General features: G+C 40.5%; 1 protein-coding gene across 12 annotated transcripts in view; it reads left to right on the forward strand.

The window, feature by feature from the left end:
- ESRRG (estrogen related receptor gamma) overlaps positions 1 to 21,035 on the forward strand; it is a 390,382-nt gene that overhangs the window by 230,554 nt on the left and 138,793 nt on the right. The window contains exon 1 of one of the 12 annotated variants that reach the window (XM_030945131.1): positions 1,938 to 2,138. The exons of 10 other annotated variants lie outside the window; for them this stretch is intronic. In XM_030945131.1, coding sequence (XP_030800991.1) covers positions 2,083 to 2,138 — 56 coding nt within the window. In that variant the 5' untranslated portion in view covers positions 1,938 to 2,082. Of the gene's footprint in view, positions 1 to 1,937; positions 2,139 to 2,170; positions 2,220 to 21,035 lie in introns of those variants that run through there. One more of the 12 variants, XM_030945142.1, reaches the window with a different exon arrangement.

The raw sequence follows: 21,035 nt of genomic DNA on the forward strand, positions 1-21,035 counted from the left end.
TACATCTTAATTACAGAGTTCACATTTAACAATATAGAGAGCATAATGCTACTGGTAATTAAGCTTTTACTACCTGCTTTTATACAGTAGTTTGAGCTTTAGTTTTACTGTCTGAGTTCTGATTCCTAAAATTGCAAGTATTTATACCAGGTTTGTAGGAAGCAGGCCCAGTCTTCATATAAGGTAAAATACAGAATGCTGGAATCCCTTTGCTGTACACATACACAAGCATGTCTATTGAACCTATATATGTTGGAATTTGGTTCTGTTGCTGTATATTTTTTTCTAAAATGCTGTGGAGACAGATCTGGAGAGGGCATTTCTGTGAATAGTATTACTGCATTCTGAGGGTTCACACTGATTTGTTTTGATCTAAAAGACTGCCATTTGCATCATGTTAGGGCTCCAGTCACAAAAGATTTTGTAAGAGTTGAGCTGCATTCTAAGAAATTATTGTCTTTTCAGTGTCGGTTTGGCTTTTTTCTGGACAGAAACAGCCTGCATCTGTTTTCATTGGTAGGGACAGAAATGCTTTGAACCTGAAAAATATGTACGGTGCCTTAGTTGTAATATTAAGGCGGGAGCTTTTGAGAAAAAAAATTCATCCCATATTCATTACTGATACTTTCAAAACAGGGTATGTACATGTGTTTCAGGGCAAACAGTGTCTCTAATGTCCCTAAATCTGAGTACATTCTTTGTGTTGGAACAAGTTTAATCAGGAATCTTTCATACGCCAGAGAACAACTCTGAGCTGGCTGTAAGCAGTGTTTTGCTGGAACCGGGCTTGGTGATGTTTATGCAGGCATGCCTACGGGGATATGTGTTTATCGCCCTTTTAGTTCAGCAAAACTTACTTTACAAAAAACCCAAACCCCCAAACACTGTAGAGGTCTAGGCACCCTCCGAGATTAACTACTGCAGAGCTAGTCCAGTGCAGCCCTTATCTCATTAAAATGAGGCAGGCTAAGTTGGTCTACTCTAATCCCTGCACACTAACAGAGGAAATTGATCAGTTCTGGATCTTTTCTTTCTCATTTCTAAATATACACATTTAAACATACAAATACTCGTGTAGGGGCATATGCTTTATATAGACATATATATAAATAAACACACGCCCCCATGTTGTATAGGAACACGCGTACCTGTATTCGCTCCCAGTAGCACCCATTCATTATGTTAAGGACTGGATTTGTGCTCGTTTTGTTAGGAATGGGTTTTTTTTCCAACTAAATAGAAAAGGAAACTTTTAATTTTCAAATAGGAAATTATATATCTCTATATTAGATAGTTGTGGAATTTTTGTATGTTTTTATGTATAATATCACATATACATAGTCAAATTCCAGCCCGCTCCCCCTCCCCTTTCCCCGCAAAAGCAACTCGCACGACAATGAAAAGTTGAGTTACCCAGAGGCTTCGGCAGGCCGCGCTTGGCGTTATAATTATTTGTTTTTCCCCGGCGCCGAGCAGTTCCAAAGGTTAGGGAAGCGGCGTTCGGGAGAGCGCGCCGGGAGCCGAGCCCGGCTGCCGCCACAGCCAAACGCCACGACCGGCAGCGGCGGCGGCGCAAACTCCTCTACCTTTGCGCGCAATCCTTAACCGGGAGCCTGCCAAGGTACCTGCCGAAGTTGGAGCAGGGCGGGAAGGGAAGGGAAGGCGGGAAGCGGAGCGGGCAGCCCCGGCCGGCTGGTCGGGCGGTCCGGCGGCGCGGGCACGTCCGCGGGCTCTGCCCCGGCCGCCACCGCCGCCTCAGGCCGCTCCCCCGTCCCCACCCTCTACCTGCCGCGCGCCCCGCGCGCCGGGCCGCCCCGGCGCCCCTGGCGCCTGATTGGCCGCGGCCCCACCAATCGGCCGTCCCCCCGGGCCGGGGGGGATGCATATGTACAGCCCTGCTGCATATTCATGAGCTCCGCGCGGGGCTTTAAGTCCTTGATTAGGCGCGCGGGCGAGCTTTTGGTCCCCGCCCGCCGCTGCCGCCGCCGCGCCCGGAGCGCGCCCGTGCCAAGTGCGCGGCGCTCGGCCACGGAAACTTTGCTTTCACCGCGGGGGCGCACGGAGGATGGTCGCCGGGCGCACATGGATTCGGTAGAACTTTGCCTGCCGGAGCCGCTCTCCCTGCACTACGAGGAAGAGTAGGTACCGCTCCCCGCCCCCACCCCACCGCCGCACGCCGCCTGCCCCAAACATGACAGGCGCCTAAGACGCCGCTGCAGGTAACGCTGCGCCGCGGCCGCGGGCGGGAGCCGGCCCGGGGCACTGCGCGGCCGCTGCGCGCCGTGGGGGGGCCGGGCGGGGTGCGCCCGGCGGGAGCGGCGCTGGCGGCGGGTGAGCGCCCGGCCCCGCGGCCACCCCGGCGCTCGCCGTCTGACAGGTGCGCCGGCAGCGCCGGCGGAGAGGCGGCGGCGGGTGGGAGGGCGCCGGCCGGGAGCGGCCGCCGGCGCCGTGCCCGGTGCAGTGGCGGCCGCCGGTGCGGTGCGGTGCGAGCGCGCGCCCTGCCGGGGGGCGCCGCTCCGGACCCGCGGCGGCAGCGGCCGGGGAGGCGGCGTGGGGCACTTGGCGGGGTCCGCGCCGCACGGCGTGTCCCTCCCCGCGGCTGCTGCTCCCTACAAAAGGCGGCCGAACACACTTTTTGAGGAGCCGCAGTTCTTGGCTGGCACTTCTCAGCTACCTGGCGGAGTGACTCCGGCGGAAAGCCTGGCGCCCAAACAGAACCGGGCGGTCTGGGGCTGAGGAGCGGCTCCTGAACTTGATTTCAGCCCGCAGCCGGGATTAAATATTAGTATATCACGGGAGCTGTCACGGGTTCATTTTTCTCCTTGTCGAGCCACTTACGTCGCTGTGCCCCGGTGTTAGGCCGGCAGTGACAGACAGGAGCGCCGAGGAGAAGCCCCGGCCGGCAGCCAGCATCGCCCCCGCCGCGGCCGCGGAGAGGCTGCTCCGGAGGTGACAGTGTACTATAGGTGGATGCCCACTAGCTGTCCTTACTGCCTGCACACTGCTTGGCTGGTGGTAATTAAGCCAGGCATGAAAAGTGAATTGCCGTGATCGCATGTTAGGGAAATAAGATGGGAAGTAACAAATAGCCTGGCTCGCAGGAATGCAGTTTGGGAAGGGACGCGGGGAAAACTCACTGTAGTGTTTTAGGGGTAAAGAAAAGCAAATAAACAGAGGTAGGGTGCCCTCTCAGCTATACCTTATAGGTCAGCGCACTGTATGGATACAATGTCAGATAGCTTCATAATGTAAGAATGCAGTTTCCACAGCATTTACTGACAGTGACACGTTTTTCATAAAATACATAAAAAGACAATAAGTTGAGTATTTTATGGTTGTGGGTTTGGTTTTTTTTTTGGGTTGCCCTTTTTTTTTTTTTTTGTGGATGTTTCAACCCCCCCAACCCCCCAAAGCAGCTTTCTTGAATTTACCTTCTTACAGCTAATTTGAATGATTAGTTTAGATAAGCCTCTTAGAGTAGATGCATTTAAATGAAATCGGGGCACATGTCTTTTTGGCTCTGGTGCAAGATTCAAACTAATTTTTTTCTTCCTCTGACTCAATTAAAAGTCATCTCAAAACACTCTTAATATATTGTCTGAGTGCAGGGCTGGAGGCATGTGGGATTGAGTGGACGCAGAGAAAGAATTAGCATTCAGAAACATATCTGCTTCTCCATCCCAGTTAATAAACACCAGAGTTTTGCATGTTATTAATATCTGTAATAACTGGGATTTAACTACATACTGTAACATGCATGTGCACATGTAAGCATAAGGACATACATGTAGGAGTTTCTGCTGTTCTTATGGATGAGGGTAGAGAGGATTCTAGCTAGAAATTTTCCGAATATTTTGGGAGTGCGTAGATATCTGTCTGACAATCGCTAGGTATGCTTTGATTTTAAGGCAGAGCTTGCTAAAGAATGCAATAACTTAAAGCCAGCTGCAGCCTTAGCTTTTTGCTCTTTCAGCAATAACAATAGCACTAATAATTACTAATAGTTAATAAGCTAACAGATGCAATAAATATATCTGCTCATTTTGACATATGTGTCAGTTTAATAATTTTAAATGAATCACTGCGTTCATAACGGGAAATCTCCTTCAACCTCTGATTAAAATGTAACATTGACTAAAGGATTATAGAGCGGACTTAATTTTACCGACTGTTTTAACAGTTGTCACAGCTGTTGGAAGAAGGAAAGGCAATTGAAACACTCAAAAAAAGCAGGGGGGGTAGGAAAGGGAAAGAACAGAAGTAGTTTAGTAAATTTAAACACGGTCTCTGAATTCCAAACATAGAAAATTGACGAGATTTGTAACTCCAGAAAGCTTCTGTGATCTGTGTATGTTTTGTGGCTCACTGTGTTTCATTCATTTGAGCATGTAGCTGCTTTCCCAGTTTCTCCATTTAAAAGTGTGCAATAATGTTTATATGTGAAACAAATTCATCTGTTCCCGTGCAAAGATTTTCATTTTACAACAGAACCGATACGATACTCTGATGACAAGAAAAGGTTGCATAGAAGTGCTGTAACATTTAAAAAGTGGACGTAGGTGTCACAGCATGTGAGTAGTTCATTGCAGTGATGGCTGATGTACATATTTTATATTTTTCCAACCATTTTCATGTTGCAGTGTGGGAATGATCTGTGAAGTCACCCTGTGAGTCTGGCCGGGTTGTGTTTGTGTATGGGTGAATATGAGTGTGTGTGTTACTCAAGTGTACATATATTTGTGTGTGTTTGCATGTGCACTAGGTGATTATGTGCTAAACATAAAAGAGTTTATGTCAGTTTCACTCTTCAAAATATTTTGGCATAGCCTCAAATTGCTGAAGAATTTTTTTAGAAGTGTCTTTCATTCATAAAGGCAGGAAAGGGGCAGACTGAAGAGCGCTTCTTTGTGAAGTGGGAAGCAGCACTTGATTCCGCTCCACGTTTCTCCAGGCTCTGAAGGTCTTTAACCTCGCCCGTTTGTCTTATTCGATAGCTTGTTCCAGTTGTTCCTGAGAAATAAAGCCCCAGGCTGGTGTTCCGGTGGGTACCCAGTGTGTGGGGTGGCACAGAGCCCCAGCCTGGGCTCTCCCCGGGCTCTCCCCTTGGGCACCAGGCCGGCCTTGGTCCCTTCCTCCTTCCCTGTTTCCGGTGGTAGGGCTTTGCTTTTTTGGTTCTGCTACACTGCCGGCAAGTTTTTGAATTGTGCGGGAAGTATAAAGGGTTTGTGCTGAAATGCCTACCTGGCAGATTTTCCTTTGCTGGGGCTTACCCCTCTTTTAGTGATGGGTGCTCATTTTAATGTGTTTATGGTTGTGCTCTTTTATTTACTGAGCCTGGTGCGTTGCAGCGGTAATTAACCAGTGTTATTAGCAAAGCCCTTGTGGATATCCATTAATTCTCTCGAATGGCTGATCATTTTTTCCATACTTTTCCCCCCTGTTTTTTCCTAAGAATCGCTTTCCTTTTTCTGACAGACCTCAAGCTTTAACATTTCCTACAAATTTCTTTTTAAGCTGAGGCAGGTAGAAGGGCATCATCCCCATAGTTCCATAATAAAGAATAACTATTGTCTTAACAAACTGTTTCCAGATATGCTAATGGGAAGCAAAACAACTGTGAGAATCTGTAGGGAACAATTTATTTAATTATTATTTTTCAAAACACATGCTTAATGATAAGAAAAGAGATAAGAATTTTCTTAGCCTTCTTTTTATGTGTAGCTGCATTAGCTGTTGTGAATATTTTAGCGTTCATATTTTCATCAGATTTCAACTTAGTTAATAGCACTTTGGGCATTTAAAAAATATTGAGCCAGCAGAAAAATACTTGTGCTTGCACTGCTGAGAAAAGATAAGGGCCACCTCATTAGCCAACCCTACTTTTGCAATTAATTTCAAATACATGGTGCTATTCATCAAATAGAGAAGGTAACTTGTCTATGATAATATTAAACAATACTTGAAGCCCACTTTGCTTAGAGTAGCTAAAAAGTATGATATGTCTATTCTCACAGATATGTCAGTCCACATGCTATGCTGGTATTTCTGTATGTTACAAAGTTATGTTAGAAAAATTGTGGTATAAAAATATAATACATTCATGAATAAGTGACAAGATTAGTCGTTTTACAGAACTGTTTTTAAAGGAGTGACCCTGGGCCTGCATGGAGGTTGCTTGCACCTCTCTGGAAGTATAAGTAGGAATGAAAAAATGCTTATTTAATCTTTCAAGGAAGTATATAAAATAATTACTTTTTTGCTTAGACTAAGTAAAATGTATAGGAGAAGTAGGAAAAAAATACAAAATAAATTCTTGCTCCTATTGAAGCCTGAAGTAGCCTCTGTCTATAAGATAAGCTTTGCTATGAATTCTTTTTCACAGCAAATTCATGGAGGGAAGAAACAATAAAATGTTGATCCGTTACAAGTGCATATGAGCCTCACGCTGCCGAGCTCTCTAGAGGAAATCTGTGATTATGCTGGGCCAGTTTGTTCAGTTTTTATCTCTTTTACATTCACTGGCCTTGTATTAAATTGTCATTGTCCTAAAGCACATGAGAGAGAAATGAATTGCATTTCTCGACATGCTCTGACAGTGAAATATTTAGCCTCTCTGTCTCCAGTCATACTCATGTGTATGTTTGATAGTGCAGGGATGACACCAGCAGTCGCTGCAGCTTGACACTCCACTTATTACCCGTTCTTTTACATTTCGTGTATCGTCTTTTAGGCTCGACTTAGGGACTCATACGTGCACAGCCCTATCTGTAGCAGCATGCACGTATGTGGTTTTGTTTTGTATTATTTGCATTTTGTGTGAAATCTTCTCCCTGTGCACAGCAAGTTTTGTGTTCGAACACGTTTATATCCATGCCTCTGTGTGTGTTCCAGGTGTATAGCGTATTCCTTATGCAGTTTTGGCAATGTACATCTATTGTTGTATGTTAGCCACAGACATATACACAGTAAGTATATATATATATATATATATATATATATATATATATATGCAGAGCTATATAACTTCCCTCTGTGCAGTTGCTTGTCAAAAAGCAGCTGCTTTTATGTGGTTTTATGTGGGTTTTTTCCTATCCATGAGAAAAGAGCTGGCCAGCAATGTAAAATATTTACACCTCATTTTGTAGTAGGTTCTCCATGTAATCTAGCAGGTTTTGTATTGTACTCACAGTTTTGCTTTTAAAAGATGCTGTATGTTTTTTATAAAATTTTTCTCTTACGAGTAAATGAGAAGTCTAATATTTATTCACGTTTCTATAAGTTTTGGCCATCAAACAGATTTATTTTTTCAGCTAAATATGTCCTTGGACACACAGTTATATTTACATCTAAAGAATATAATTATTTTTAGGGGGGAAAGCCTCCTGCATGTGATTGTTGATATACACCATGATGTCCTCAGACAAAAATATAAAATACAGATGCGGTTTTAATGCTCCTTAGTCCTCTCCAGAAGTCCTATAGTTGTGGGGTTTTCGTTTTCTTCTTTTGTTATGGTTCTGTTGTCCAGAAGTGAAAATACTATTTTTACTATTTTAACATTAAAGAAAAATGTTAAACTGAATTTGTATACTGCCGTTTCACATGGTACTGCTTAATTATTCTTTAAAGGACTTGGTATTGCTTTTTCAGTAGCACTTTAGAGAGTAGCTTTTGTAGGATATTGTCTTTTGACTTCTGTGTCTTATGAAACAATTTATGTATTTTCGGTTATGCAAAAGCTTTAAATCTCTTGGGTTTGTTTACATAATGCTGGTAATATTTTTCAATTAATTTGTATTTCCTTCCAATGAAGAAGAGCTTTTCTCTTTGCTGTTCCTTAAGATAACAGGTTTGCATCAAAGGGAATCTTATCTAATTTCCAATTATTTCCCTCTTTTAAGTAGCATAGCTTTTAAATCAGAACATCATTATCCATTTCTTCTAAAATTGAAATAAAATTCATTTTTTCACTTCAGCTTCTTGTACTTGCTAGAAAAATGTCTATTAGCAGCCTAATGAAAGTTAGAGCAATAGAAGTATTTTTACAGTGTAAAAGACAAGCATATGCTGTTTTTCTGTACCGCTGAATGTCTTATTCTTACCATGGGGCACCAGCCTGAATTTTTATGACATCTAGGTGAAATTTTCTTACTTGGGTCAAAATTATTTACCAGGCAAAGCAAAACGAACAAAAAAACACCCGCAAAACTTAATATTTTGTGACGCTAATACAGAACCTTAGGTATGAAATTGGAAGTGGATCATCATACACTGTGGTAAGTTAGTATCGTGGGGTGTATGAAATAGAAGGCCTTGTTCTCAGTCTAATCAAGCCATTTATAATATCCTTGTACAGAATTGTGCACATTTATTTATATGATAGCCTGCTGAAATATGATTAGTTACCCCTATGCACACAAGAATAGTCGAAATATATCCTTTTGTCGTACAATGAAAATCATATTCTCTTTTCCTGAGTAAAAACTCTTCACAGCTTTGAGCTGCTGTCTTTATATGGGAGGGCAGATTCTCTTAAAGGGTTGTATTCTGAAACCAAACTTTAAGATACAGTGATTAGAGGTTTTTCAAGTTATTACTCTGTAGCTTTGTGTAGATGGCTCTTAGCACTCTGTGTGTCTTCATGTTGCTGTAACTGGAAAAAAAAAACCCTGCACATCTCCTTTTCATCATTTTGATTGGAACTACATACCATATGTAATGCGTTTTGGCAGCACTTACCTAGCCAAAGAAAACAAATTAATATTAGCCATGCTGAGGGGTGTCAGAAGTATCACAGATGTGTCGATTTAGCTTTGCTCCATCACACACTCTTCCCTTAAACAACTGGTCAAGCTGTCGCAAAATGCAGTGCTGGCTACAGTGAGATTCTAATAGGTGCGATCAGAGATTGATGGCTTTGGCAAGTTAGAATGAGAAGATGATGTGGAGTTGCTGTTCCTTGTTTTGAATGGCCTCAGAAAAAAACCCTAACTCTAAACAAACAAAATGAGAAACAAAAATTTAAAAACGCTAAAAATCGAATTAAAAAATTTAAAGCCAGCCATATGTGCTTATACACCCACTGCCTCCCCAAAGCCGGCTAGATAGGAAACAATTTAAAGTCCTGTAGATGTAGAGATGCTGATGAGTGAAATGAAAAAGTCATATCTAAAATGAACTGCTAGCTTGTTCCTAAGCATTTCTGAAATTCCTTCCCATATAAAGGTGCCAGGATGAGTGGGGAGGAGGTGACTTGTTTTATTCAGTCCGTTCTTACCTATGATACTGCTACTCTTTCCCCCTTCCCCTCTGTTTCTGGGTTTGCTTCTAGAGCTGTTTTTGGAAGAAACACTTTTTTCAATCTCACACATGAATATTTTTAAGGAAATACAAACTGGGAAAATCTAGTAAAGACAGTAGTTAACTAAAAAGATGAAATTATACTCTTTTATGTATGATTTGCAGAGTACTACTGGCAGTTTGTATAGTTTTCCATATATTGAAAATGTAAGAGAAAGAATCAAGCTATTTTCTATGTATTCCTTATTTAATTTAATTTTTTTCCTATTTTTAAATTGGCTCTAGGATTTGGTTTCTGTCTTTGTGAAGGATGAATGCCAGTGTCACTTTGTGTTTAAGTTGGTATTTTATTGCTTTAGGTGGACTGTGATATACTTGATTGGCAAGTATTAATGCTAAAATAGTTTTCAGAGGGATTAATTTCAGCAAGTCTGTGAGGCTTTCTCCTGCACAATTATTTTTCCACTTTTACGGGGAAGAAAAAGGAAAAGCATCAAGTTAAAAAAAGGTGCTAAAATTCACCTGCCTTCTAAAGTAGATTTAGAGCACATTTCCAAAGCAAATGCTCATATATTGCTAGCAAAATTATCTTCGAAGAGTGGTAAAATTCTTACATCAAGAAGTGGATTTTTTTTTTCACCCCTTACCATGGTAGTTTAATGCCCTGTGAATGCAAGTTTTTCTCTACTGAATTATATTCACTTTGCCAGGGAATACCTTCACTGATGGGAACGTTCTCATAGCAGCCGCCACCATGGTGGGACATACGAGATGTTCCGAAGTGGCCACGTCTGCCACCAGCTGCTCCCCTCAGCACTAGAGGGGTGACACTGGGGTTCCCTGCTGCCGAGTGACATCCAGGGACACCCATCGCTCTCCTGGCAGGAGCCGTTCGGGCCCAGTTGGTGCTGGGGAACATGAAGGGTGCAGAGTGGCCACGGCAGGTGGCTGCCATCGGTGTGAGTGACACCTGTCCCATCCATCACGGGCCCGGTGTCACAGATGGAGAAACAACCATCGGCCGCATTAGCCGGCGCTGCACACTTGGCTTAATTCGGCTCATTGTTCTCCCACAAATCTCCAGGATGGCTGTTCTGCACCGGGAGTCCGGGCAGAGGCGCGGGATGGGCTCAGGTGGTGGCGCAGGGCTGCCCTTTGCTGCTCCATCTGAGGTGCTGGGGAGAGGCTGTCGCTGGGAGGGCTCGCTGGGAAGGAGCCTCCGCACAGGGGCTGGAGCTCCAGCTCCCAAGGAAGGCTGTAATTAATCAAAGAGCCGAAACTCAGGATTTCTCCTGGCGTTCCAGAAGTTTTCACTTAGCGAGCTGAGAGCGCACTGCCAGGTTAACGTTTAACTCTTCAAATGCTGCACTCATCCTGGGAATACACTGTCACCCTGAGGAGAATGAAGGGGATCCTGTGCCTATTTCCTATGGCAGGTGAAATCTTCAAAGCCATGGATGGCTCTTCTGAAGTAGTCGGTCTGCTATTGTTCCTCAGGAGTTAGCACTGAAAATCTGAGGCACTGAATGAAAAGGAAAATTACCGAGAGGCTTGTTTGGGGGAGAGTGGGGGATATTTTGTTTTGGTTTTGTGCTGGGTCTTTTAGCGCCAGGTGAAGGCTGGATCATGAGAAGTCACTGTCTTGTTCTGGACAAAACCAGTACTTAAATGCCTTCAGACACTGTAATCATTTTCGTTTCTTTCTTTCACTTTTTCACCCCTTTGCATATCAGAGACAGTTCCTGGACGATAGGAGAACAGAATAAACAAAAAAGCAAATAGAAATTATTTCCTTCTACTGGTAAGGCCTGTGTCAGATCTGTTTTGAATGCATTTGAAACCTATTGCTTCCATGCTCCTTTCCAAGTAGTACTAGATAAATGCCTGTGAAATATTGAGATGGAAGTGATCATTCTTCACAAATTTTTTCTCATTTTTTCCCTCCCTATGTCCTTTTCGTGTTAAGCATTATGGAGTGACTGTTTTTGTTGTAAGCTAATTCACTGCTGCTGGTTTAGTTATGACTAATGTCAAGCAGAAAACCTGTGACTTGCCAGAAACAGGCTACAGTGTGCTGAAGACACAGCTTATGTTTGATTGTGTGTAAATACAGTTAGTTAGTTGGGTTTATCTGATAGCCTGGCAGAAAGAGAGAGGAGCAGTACAAACTGTTTTCAGTAACTGTGCTGTTCATACACCTGATAAGATTGAGAGTGCTTTTGAACTACTGATATGCTTTGAATAAGAAAAGAATAATCACATCCATTGGCACCGGCTTATCAGGAATGAAGTAAAATGCCAGCACTTTTACATTAGCAAAAGTAAATGTTTTAGACACTTTGGGCCTTTTTTCCATTTAAATTAAATAGCAGGGTGCTTTTGAGTGTGCTGTAATGAATGGAAGGATTTATTACCTTGACAAAATTACAGGTGAATGTGTTGAGAGAGGAGTCCTCGGCAACAATAACAGCTCTTTTGATAAGTGGCTGCATCTATTCATGCTTTTGGTACAGAAATGCAGCAATTTTATCCTTTCTTGCTTTGTGAAGTGCAGTGGCTAACTTACAATGTGCAGTTCTTCATAGTGTAACATACTTGTGCTCTTTGTAATGTACTGGCAACACATTTAATATTTGGCAGGTTACATGGCTGCTCATAAAATCATGCTTGATCATTGACTCGTGTGTCCGCTGCTTTCAGTTGCTGTGTATTTTCATGTTTGAAAAAGAATGTATTTCAGAGTATTTGCTGGGAAGGCAAGGTATGATTCATCATTAACTTAGCCCAGGAGGCACGAAGCATGCTCAGATGCACTATTATTTTCTCAAAGTTTGGTGATTTGAATTTTTGTACCCTTTTGGTTGTTTTTAATTCTAGGTTATTTTTCTTTCACGTGCCTACAATTAATTCTGGGATATTCAGATTTGACGAATGATAGTGCAAGAGCATATTTGATTGATTTTGCATTATTATTGATTACTGTCAATGGGATCACTGTGACACTTTGAAATCAATGATACGTGATTAAACCAAAGCTCCTCTGTTCTATACATTAGGTAGCAGTCGGGAATTTAGGAACTGAATGTTCACAAGCTATAAATTGAGACAATGTTCGGATTTAAATAGCCCTTTGTTTGGCATTTATTCACCAAAATATGTTTCTTAGGAAAGTTAGTTTTCCCGAGTGCAAGCTTTCAGTAAAAGAAAGGTCATTGATTTAAGGTTTATTAAATTTTAGCTAAAAACAACTGGCTCCATTTGGGTGTAAAATAATTTAAGTACTTACTGCAGGCAACCTTCATGCTTTAGAGCTGTTGCTCAAAGGTTTCATTCTTCTATGAAGATGTCAACTGTAAATATAAAAATGCATCACTGAAAATGTAATGGTTTAAAGATTCTAACTGAAATAAAAATTCCTGCCTGGGGAAAGCACTATAATCAAAATAAAGTACTCTTAACTTTTTTTTTTTTTCCTGCGGAGGCTGCACTTGAAAAGAGTGCTTCAAGGCAGCAGGTAGCAGGGTTGGTAGGCAATGCCAATTTTCATTTATTTATTTATATTCTCCTCCACAGATGATGATAGTCTATCTTTGGAATCAGCAATACACTTCAGCCACTAATACGGGCGATCTGAAAGCTGCTGCCACTGCCTCTGAAATGCAGTATCCTGGCATTTAAGTCAGCTTTATAATCTGGCAAAAACCCTACTTGGCAATATTAAAATATAGCTTCTGAAGCACTTTTATTTCTGAAAGCTTTTTATGTCTTTTTGTATCTCTTTAGCATATATTAGATTTCTCAGGAGCAGTGGCCTGGATGTACACTTGATGGATGACAGGGGTGGGAATTCTTCCCCCCTGACCCCTCGCCTTCCCCCCCCTCCCGCTAATTTTAAAAAAAGGTGTAATACTTGCGCATTAGGTAATGCTGGAACAGGAATACTGCAGATGCAGCTGTTTGACAAAACTAATGTGGGGCTTTTGTACCATTGTTAGGTAAGTTAGGAGAGATTTTCCAAGGGAAGAAGGACAGTCTGCTGCAGAGGTCTTGCTTGCATCTGTGTGAAGAAATCTTTAGCTTCTACTGATAGTGGACTGATTCAAGACGAAATGGAAAGAATGCCATTCATTTTAGCAGGTTTTGGATCAGTCTCTGTAATGGATTTTAAAAAAATGAATGATTTGGTAGTATTTTAAAATCAATCAATCAAGAAGTGGAGCCTGTGTCCAAGGACTCACTGCCAGGATGTGACATTTGCACCAGTATAGAGTTGCCTAAGGGAGTGTGACCAGGAAATACTAAGATTACCCCATAATATTTTCTGTGTGAGCTTAAAAGCAGTGTTGGCATTCTGCCATATCTTCAGCCTTGGGCTGGCTAAAGAGGAGGTAGAAATCCTTCAGATGGAGATGGTAAGACAAAGTGAGACTGACCCCTTTTTTTTTTGGTTTTATATCTGAATTGCAAGAGAGGTTGAAATGCTGGATTTACATAAAGATTGATTTATCTTGGTTTGTTTCTGGTGATGAATTTGGGATGTAAAGCTGCAATGTGGAATACATATGTCTGCTTGATACATGTCACCTTTTTGTATATATGCTGAAACACCCTGGTGTTCCTATGCAGAATTCAGAAATCACCGAGGGTCATTCAGCATGTCTTTGCCTATGGGATATAAAATAAATTTTAATGGATGGAGAATTACCTTGTCTGGCCTCCAACCAACATTTTATTTATGAAAAGGTTTGTGTAGTGTTTAAGAGATATAGGAACTTGGCTTTTGGTCAGAAAGCATTTTTCTCTTTGTAGAAAGAAATAGGCCAAGGTGGCATAATAGGATAAAGGAGACAGTTTGCTCTCCAAACAGTATCTCCAATATTGTTTATGTTTTTTGAGTCATATAAACTCAAAAAGTGGATGTGAAACTACCATGTACTGCCCTCCATTTTAGAGACCTTTCTAATGCAAAACTTTGTTGTAGATAACAGAGCTTTCATCTCAGTCTCTGAGTTGGTAAATATGCACATGATTTCTTGTCCCTGATCTCAATGCACGTTTTGCTTCCATGTGTTCATAAAACAAAAGGTTTCTGTTTTCATTTGGTTTGCTTCTCTTGAGTTTTTTATTCTCCTTGGCTATAAATGCTTTGGAATTTCAGACCTCTTCCTTTAATCACAGATCACATTTTTGTCTTGGATAAAGCATTCAATTTTCTGTACAAATGAAGCCATAGGTATGACTTTATGGCCTTTTTTTTTTTTTAATGCTTGTGTGTAGATTAGTGTTGTGGTTAAGAAACAAAACCTGATTTCTACAATAGTAACATCTTCATTTTCATGTGAAAATATGTTGAAGGAGGTTTTTGGTTTTGTTTTTTTGAATCTGCAAAAGCCTGTTCCTGTAAAGGGTCACAAAAGGATGCATTATCAGCATTCAGCACTTCTGTTAGAGCAAAGCCTATTATTTCATTAGGCACAAAGGAAAAGGTGAATTACACCTACACAGCATATATTTATAAAGGTTGTGTCCATGACATTTGTCTCTAAGATTTGCTGTCTGGAGAAGAACTCCTAAAAAAGTTAGGCATAAGGACTAAATGTAAGCATGTGCACTTGAACACTGCTTTTAAATTTGAACAGTTGGGCTTAGTGGAGTAAGGAAAAGGAAGCAGGAATGTCAGGTCTTTCTTGCCTTTTACAGTTTTTGCGCAGCAGTTGGGTTTTTGTTTCCACTTTAGTGTGATAAGTTTTTTGTTGGAGCTGGTGAGGATTGTCTGGGAGCGGCACAAACCACAACCCATCAGCAGGCTGCTAGTCAGCAGCAGGTGTGAACAACATAAAACAGGATAAATGCTGAACCAGAGTGTGCACTAAAAACAGAACCCGTCTTGGTTTTACAAGGGCAGTAAGATTAGAAGCACTCTTGTCGTGTTTACTAAACAGTGTTTAGTGGACTATGTAAATGGCTCTGCTCAGCTGCAAAGGAATAAGTGCAAGAATTATTATGCATTTGAGATTTTTAAAGACTCTTCTTCCTCCTTTAAGAGTGCACCTCTGTTACTGTTAAAGGAAAGGGAGAGAGGTAAATGTCAAGGTGTTCAAAGTTAGTGCTTCAAAACTGAAGTGGAGGAATGGGAGGATGGAATGTCAGCATGCACTGTTTTAACTTTCTTAGTCATTGACTTAGAGGAGGAGGTAGATTTTACTGTCTTTTGGAAATTACACCTTTGCAATTTAGGGTTTAATGTCTGCTTCTTTCTTCCTTACACCTTTCCTTTTAAAAGGCAGCTTTTCCATTCCTTTGCGTTTGCATATTTGGGAGCTGTTAAAACCATGTATTTATTATATCCATTACATTCAACATCAACATCTGCCTTCATTTATGCTCTGTATTATAAGTATTTTTCTCTTTCCCATTATTCCTGGAACAGATTTGAGAAGAGATTGGAATCTATCAAGCTGCATTTACACTATATACATAGTTTCATTTGAAAAATAAGAAGACAACGAAAGAAAAGCAAAACAAACAAACAAAACTAAATCCAAATCCAAAAAACCCTCAGCAAAAAAAAAAAACCAAAAAAAACCTCTAACAAAATTTAAAAATCTCCAGACTCTGAATTCCAAACCCCTCCAGAACCAAAACACTAACCCACAAAAACCACAACTCATTTTTCTTGAACTGGTAAGCATTTTTGTAAGTTTACAAACTCAACCTTAGGGAAAATCATCAGATCTGTTTGCAGAGCTCTGAGGAAAATCTGATCCTTTTGAAAATGAACTTCATGGTATTTATATCAAGTCCAGTTTAAGTACAATTATGTCTTCTTTCCTATGATGTACTTATGGGATTGAGATTGACAATTACTTTTCTCATAGAACAGAAAGAAGTTTTCTTAATCATTCAGTCTCCTTTCATCACCTTAATTGCTTGCAAGTTGCCAGGTTATGGAGATATATTTATCCATGTGGGGTTTTTTTGGGTTTTTTTTGTTGTTGTTGTTTTTTTTTGGTTTTTTGTTTGCTTTGTTTTTTTTTTATTCTGAAATGCTTTTATGAACCATAGCTGCTTTTGTAGGGCCTAGATCTTGTCTTCACAAACACCTCTGCAACTCCTTTTGCTTCAGCTCATCCCTGTACACCTCTTTAGAGAGGTACAGGTCTGATTTTTGAGAGGAAACATTGGGGTAGGATGAGAGCTTTGCTCATGCATGTTGATCACAAGGTAATGGCAGGCATTACCCAAGCAGGAGTATTGCATTCAGAGCTTAAATCTGAAGAGAACTGAGTAGGTTTGTTTGAGAGCAGAAAATAGTCAAGAATTAATCTATTTTCTAGAATACCTGAAGTAGTCACTTTACCTTATTAATTAGTGGATTTAAATCCATCATTAAAAGCAATTGCTTTAATACCTACTCCATGAAAATATACCGAAAACCTTATAAAAATAATGATTTCATTCTTTCTTATTGTATTTCCCTCACACATAGAGTTAAGTACACAGCTTCAGTGCTGAGAATATACATGATTATTTCAACACTGAGTTTTGATAATGAAAACAGAAGGCTTGGGAAATCCTAATTTTCCAATGTATTAATTCATTATCAGTAGTGAAACAAGCTTACCAACATAATACACATTTTGAATCCAAGTGTGGTTCTGGGATTGCTGCTCCAGTAATGTGTGTGTTACTGTTGTGGCAACCTGCTGGTGGCTCAGAGGTTTATTTTTAAGGAGGGTGTTCCTGCATGTTCAGAGTTCTGTTCATGTGTTGTTGTAGAGAAAACAGCTTATATCATTATGGTTAAATCATGACTTGTGTGATAGCATTTGTAAAGTGCACTGCCTTTACTGGCTGTCTGTGATGTTGTAAACTGGTTACTATAGCTCAAAATGCTTTTCTGTAGCTGGTAGTACATAGTTCACCATTTCCAGAATTTGCTGGTCCCAAAATCTGTTGCATAGGTTTATAAGTTTGCAGGTATGATCCCTGGGTTTTTTGACTTTTTAATTTTTTTTCTGCTCTCCCTTTTTTTTTTTTTTTTTTTTTTTCCTTAGAGGTGGTAATATAAAACCTTGAAGTTCAGGATTTTCAGTTAGGAAATATAAGCATACAGAAGTTGTGCTGCTTATCCAAAGTTTATCCTAAGTGCTTAACCTCTTTGGCCTTAGAATCAGTCTTGGTATCCCATGAAAGCAGTCTGTCCCTTGAGGTTTTCTGTAATTCCTGGCTTCTGCCAGGTCAGAAATAAACAAGAATAGACTTTTTGATAGTGCTGCTATGTCTTCTCCCTGGACCAGATGAAACTAGATGCTGTATTATTATGTTTATTATTATTTGAGTCCCTAATGAGTGTGTTTAAATCCCTGAAGAGATAAGTTCTTGTTTGTTTCAGGTTTCCTTTACCAGTTTGGACCAGTTCTCATTTACCCATGCAGGTTTATTTACAGTCAGTTTCTTTCCAGTTATACCAGTATGCTCAGGGGAAGCAGAATATCACACAGGACATGTCTCAACTTAAACTTTTTCTTTTGCCTTCAACATCGTGGAATTGCTTATTCTGATTAAAAGAAAAAAAAAAACCAAACAAAAAAAAGAAACACCAAAATGATTTTTTGATTCAGTAGTTGAGTGTAATTGCCAGTCAATTCCATACAATGCACCTGGCTAATACTTAATAGCTATATTAAGGAAGTGTAGAGGCCCCTGTCATGCTACTGTGTTTGGTGTACAGTGTGTAAATACCTAGGTAATTCCTATTCAGGGACTTTGCTGACTACAAATAAAAGAAATTCATGAAAGCTGCAGAAAGGGCATGATATACTTTTGTGATGTGGCAAGTACAACGATACTCTGTATGTGTGCATATGTAGTTGCATAAAATCTCTATGTGTGATGTTGTATCTTCAATTTAAGCATACCAAGAAAGGCTAACAAGGAAGTATGGGCTGTTTTATTGTAGATCAGCAGAAATCTCCTGGGTGTTTGAGGGAGAGTTGGGTGGTTTCATCTCTGTCAGCTCAGGGAAGGTGAAGTTAATGAGGGAGAGGTAGAGGGAAAAGCACTGTGGAAGGAAGACAGACCAGGGAAGAGCACAGGCTGCTGGTGTTGACATAGCACAAGGGGTGGGTAAAGAGGTTGGAGAGACAAATTTGGATAGTACAGGATTGCACAGAGCATTTGACTGACTGCTTACATTTAATGCTTTTTATGCAATATGATTTTTAAAAATGGTCCTTTTAATATGCTGTATCAGTTGCCTGCTGACTTGAAAAAGAAAATGAAGTTAATTGCTTCTGCCTATTTGGACAGCAGTACATTTTGTATAAAAAGGGCAGCTTCTGTGGTACAGTGACACTGGTGCCAGTCAAACTCTGCCAGATGTGTCACCAGATTTCTTTCTTTTTAATTTATATTCTTGTTCAAAACATGTATTATAATTTTGGGTGTCTTCAGTATGTTTTGCCCAGTGTTCCATAGAGGAAAGCATCACGTGAAATTAAGTTTGCAGTCAAAGACAGACCTACTGCCTCAGCTTTTGTTTGCATTTTCCCTAGCAGTGTCAAATATTTTGTAATAAACTTAGTAGTTCTATATATTTCTTAAGATAGGTTGAAGACATTCAGTCAAGAGACATGATAGAAACTGAGGCTTTTCACTGTAGATATACTAGGTATTTAAGACTTCAGCTAAAAACTGTGACTATGTACTAGAAAAGATATAGATTTATATATAAAAAAATGAGACCAGTTACCTGTGAAATTGTAGAGGTATTTGGAAACAGAAGGAGACTCAAAATTGTTGTGAAGTCATGAGTTTAAGACCTTGTTAAGATTTCAGGCCTGTTTTGTTTTATATAGAGCGCTCAGGGGCTTGCTGGAGAGCAGAGATGGACTTTTCTCCTTTAAGGGGAGAGAGAGGGGAAATGTGCCTTACACACTCTTAAGTGAATTACATTTTGGTTAAGAAAGCAAGTAAGCATCTGGTCATTTATTTTACTAGTTCCCACAGTATTGTATGTAAAGGGTTTTTTCCCTGAGCGTGCTGCTTTCTGCTGCACTGATGATAATGTACCTGGAAGGGAGAGGCAGCGCAGGCTGAGGCAGGCAGCGTCAGACAGGGCGGGCTGCCATCTGTCCCACCTGCTGCATTCGTGTGTCCATCTGCTTCCTGCAATAGCTCATTGCGGGCTCCAGCACGGCAACATTCAGCCTGAAAGGGAGGCAGTGTGAATTATTTAGGTAGCTAGTGTAAATAAAGAGAGGGGGAGAGCAGCAAAGGAGGGGAGTTGTGAGGGGGAGAAAGCGCTCTCTTACTCCTAGATGCTTTGGAATGTGTTAATGCATGAGAGCATTTGATTTGCATATAGATTTAGATGTATAGATCATTGTGAAGATTACAAGCCAATGAGTTTTATCTAGATTTAGATAGCTCTCAGCCCGGTTTGCACATAAAATATAGCCAGTTTCAGGAGGAGAATCTTTGGGGACTTTAAACCTAAGTGAAACTGATGAAATGTAATGCTTTTAGGTATTAATTTAGCAGAAATAAAATATTTCCTTTAAGGGCTTTCTGTGCCCTTTGTTAACCAAGAATTTATAACTGCTTTGCATAGTCAGTGCTTTATACACACTGTGTGGTTTTGATTTGGTTACAGTTACATTTGTAGTCATCTGTACTTTATTCTAAGAGGAAAAGCAGTTGACAAATGCTTTTCCTTTTTCTTATTCTCTCATGTTTATCAGGTGAAGATTAAATCCGGTCATCAAACAAATAATTTTCCAGCTGTCAGTGTTTATATATTGTTACTCAGACAAATATATATCTGCTTTTCTGCCCACATAAATATACATAGAACACTTAAATATTTTAAAATATTTTAAATGTAAATGAAAAGAAATGTAAGGAATTATGTAAGAAAGCATAATTTTATAGTTAGAGCGGCCTTAAAAAATAAATAGGTTTATTTTCAAGTTGCTTGCTTGAATTTCAAAATGACCACCAAAAGATTTAGACTATGGTGGATTATTTATTTCTTAAATTGAATTATCTTTAAAAAAGAAAAATCATTAGTGCATTGAGCATAAAGGTTCATCTCCATCCTTCTGGTCTAAGCATTTTAATGATAGTCATGCCATGTCAGATTTTTTTTTTATGTGTGAAACATTAGTCCAGTGCTGTGTTTAAAAAAAAAAAAGATTTGGCTTCCTACTTCAGTGTGTTTCCTGATGTCAGATTCTTCTTGCGTTCAGATTTTAAATGTCACACTTCCCTGGGCCAAAGAACAAAACCAGGATCATCTTACGAGGAATCCTTGAAATTGTGGGAGGGTTTTGTGTCATTGTTTCGCCTGGGTTAGATCTGCAGAAGAAAGGGACACGGCATCTTGAAATCCCAGCAGCCTGGCTACTTCTCTAAGATTTGCATGAAATTCAGCTGCAGCCTTCAAAGGGATTTGAGTGGATTGGATTCTTTAAGGTTAGTCCATGTCAAACCTATTAAGTTCAATTCACATGCAAAACCCTTTTTACGTTTTTTTTTAAGCCAATAAGGCTCTAACTACTATTAAGGAGACATGGTGTACTCGCAGTCGAGCGTCCATGGTAATGGATCACCCTACTGGCACGTGTAACTAACCAGTAATCCACTTTGTCATCTTCCAAATTAAAAGATCCGGTGTCCTGTATCTTCCTCAGATTGCAAGAGGTGTTGTTTGCAAAAGTGGACATTCTGGA

The sequence above is a fragment of the Camarhynchus parvulus genome, chromosome 3 (genome assembly GCF_901933205.1).
Source record: "Camarhynchus parvulus chromosome 3, STF_HiC, whole genome shotgun sequence".
Lineage (NCBI taxonomy): Eukaryota > Metazoa > Chordata > Aves > Passeriformes > Thraupidae > Camarhynchus > Camarhynchus parvulus.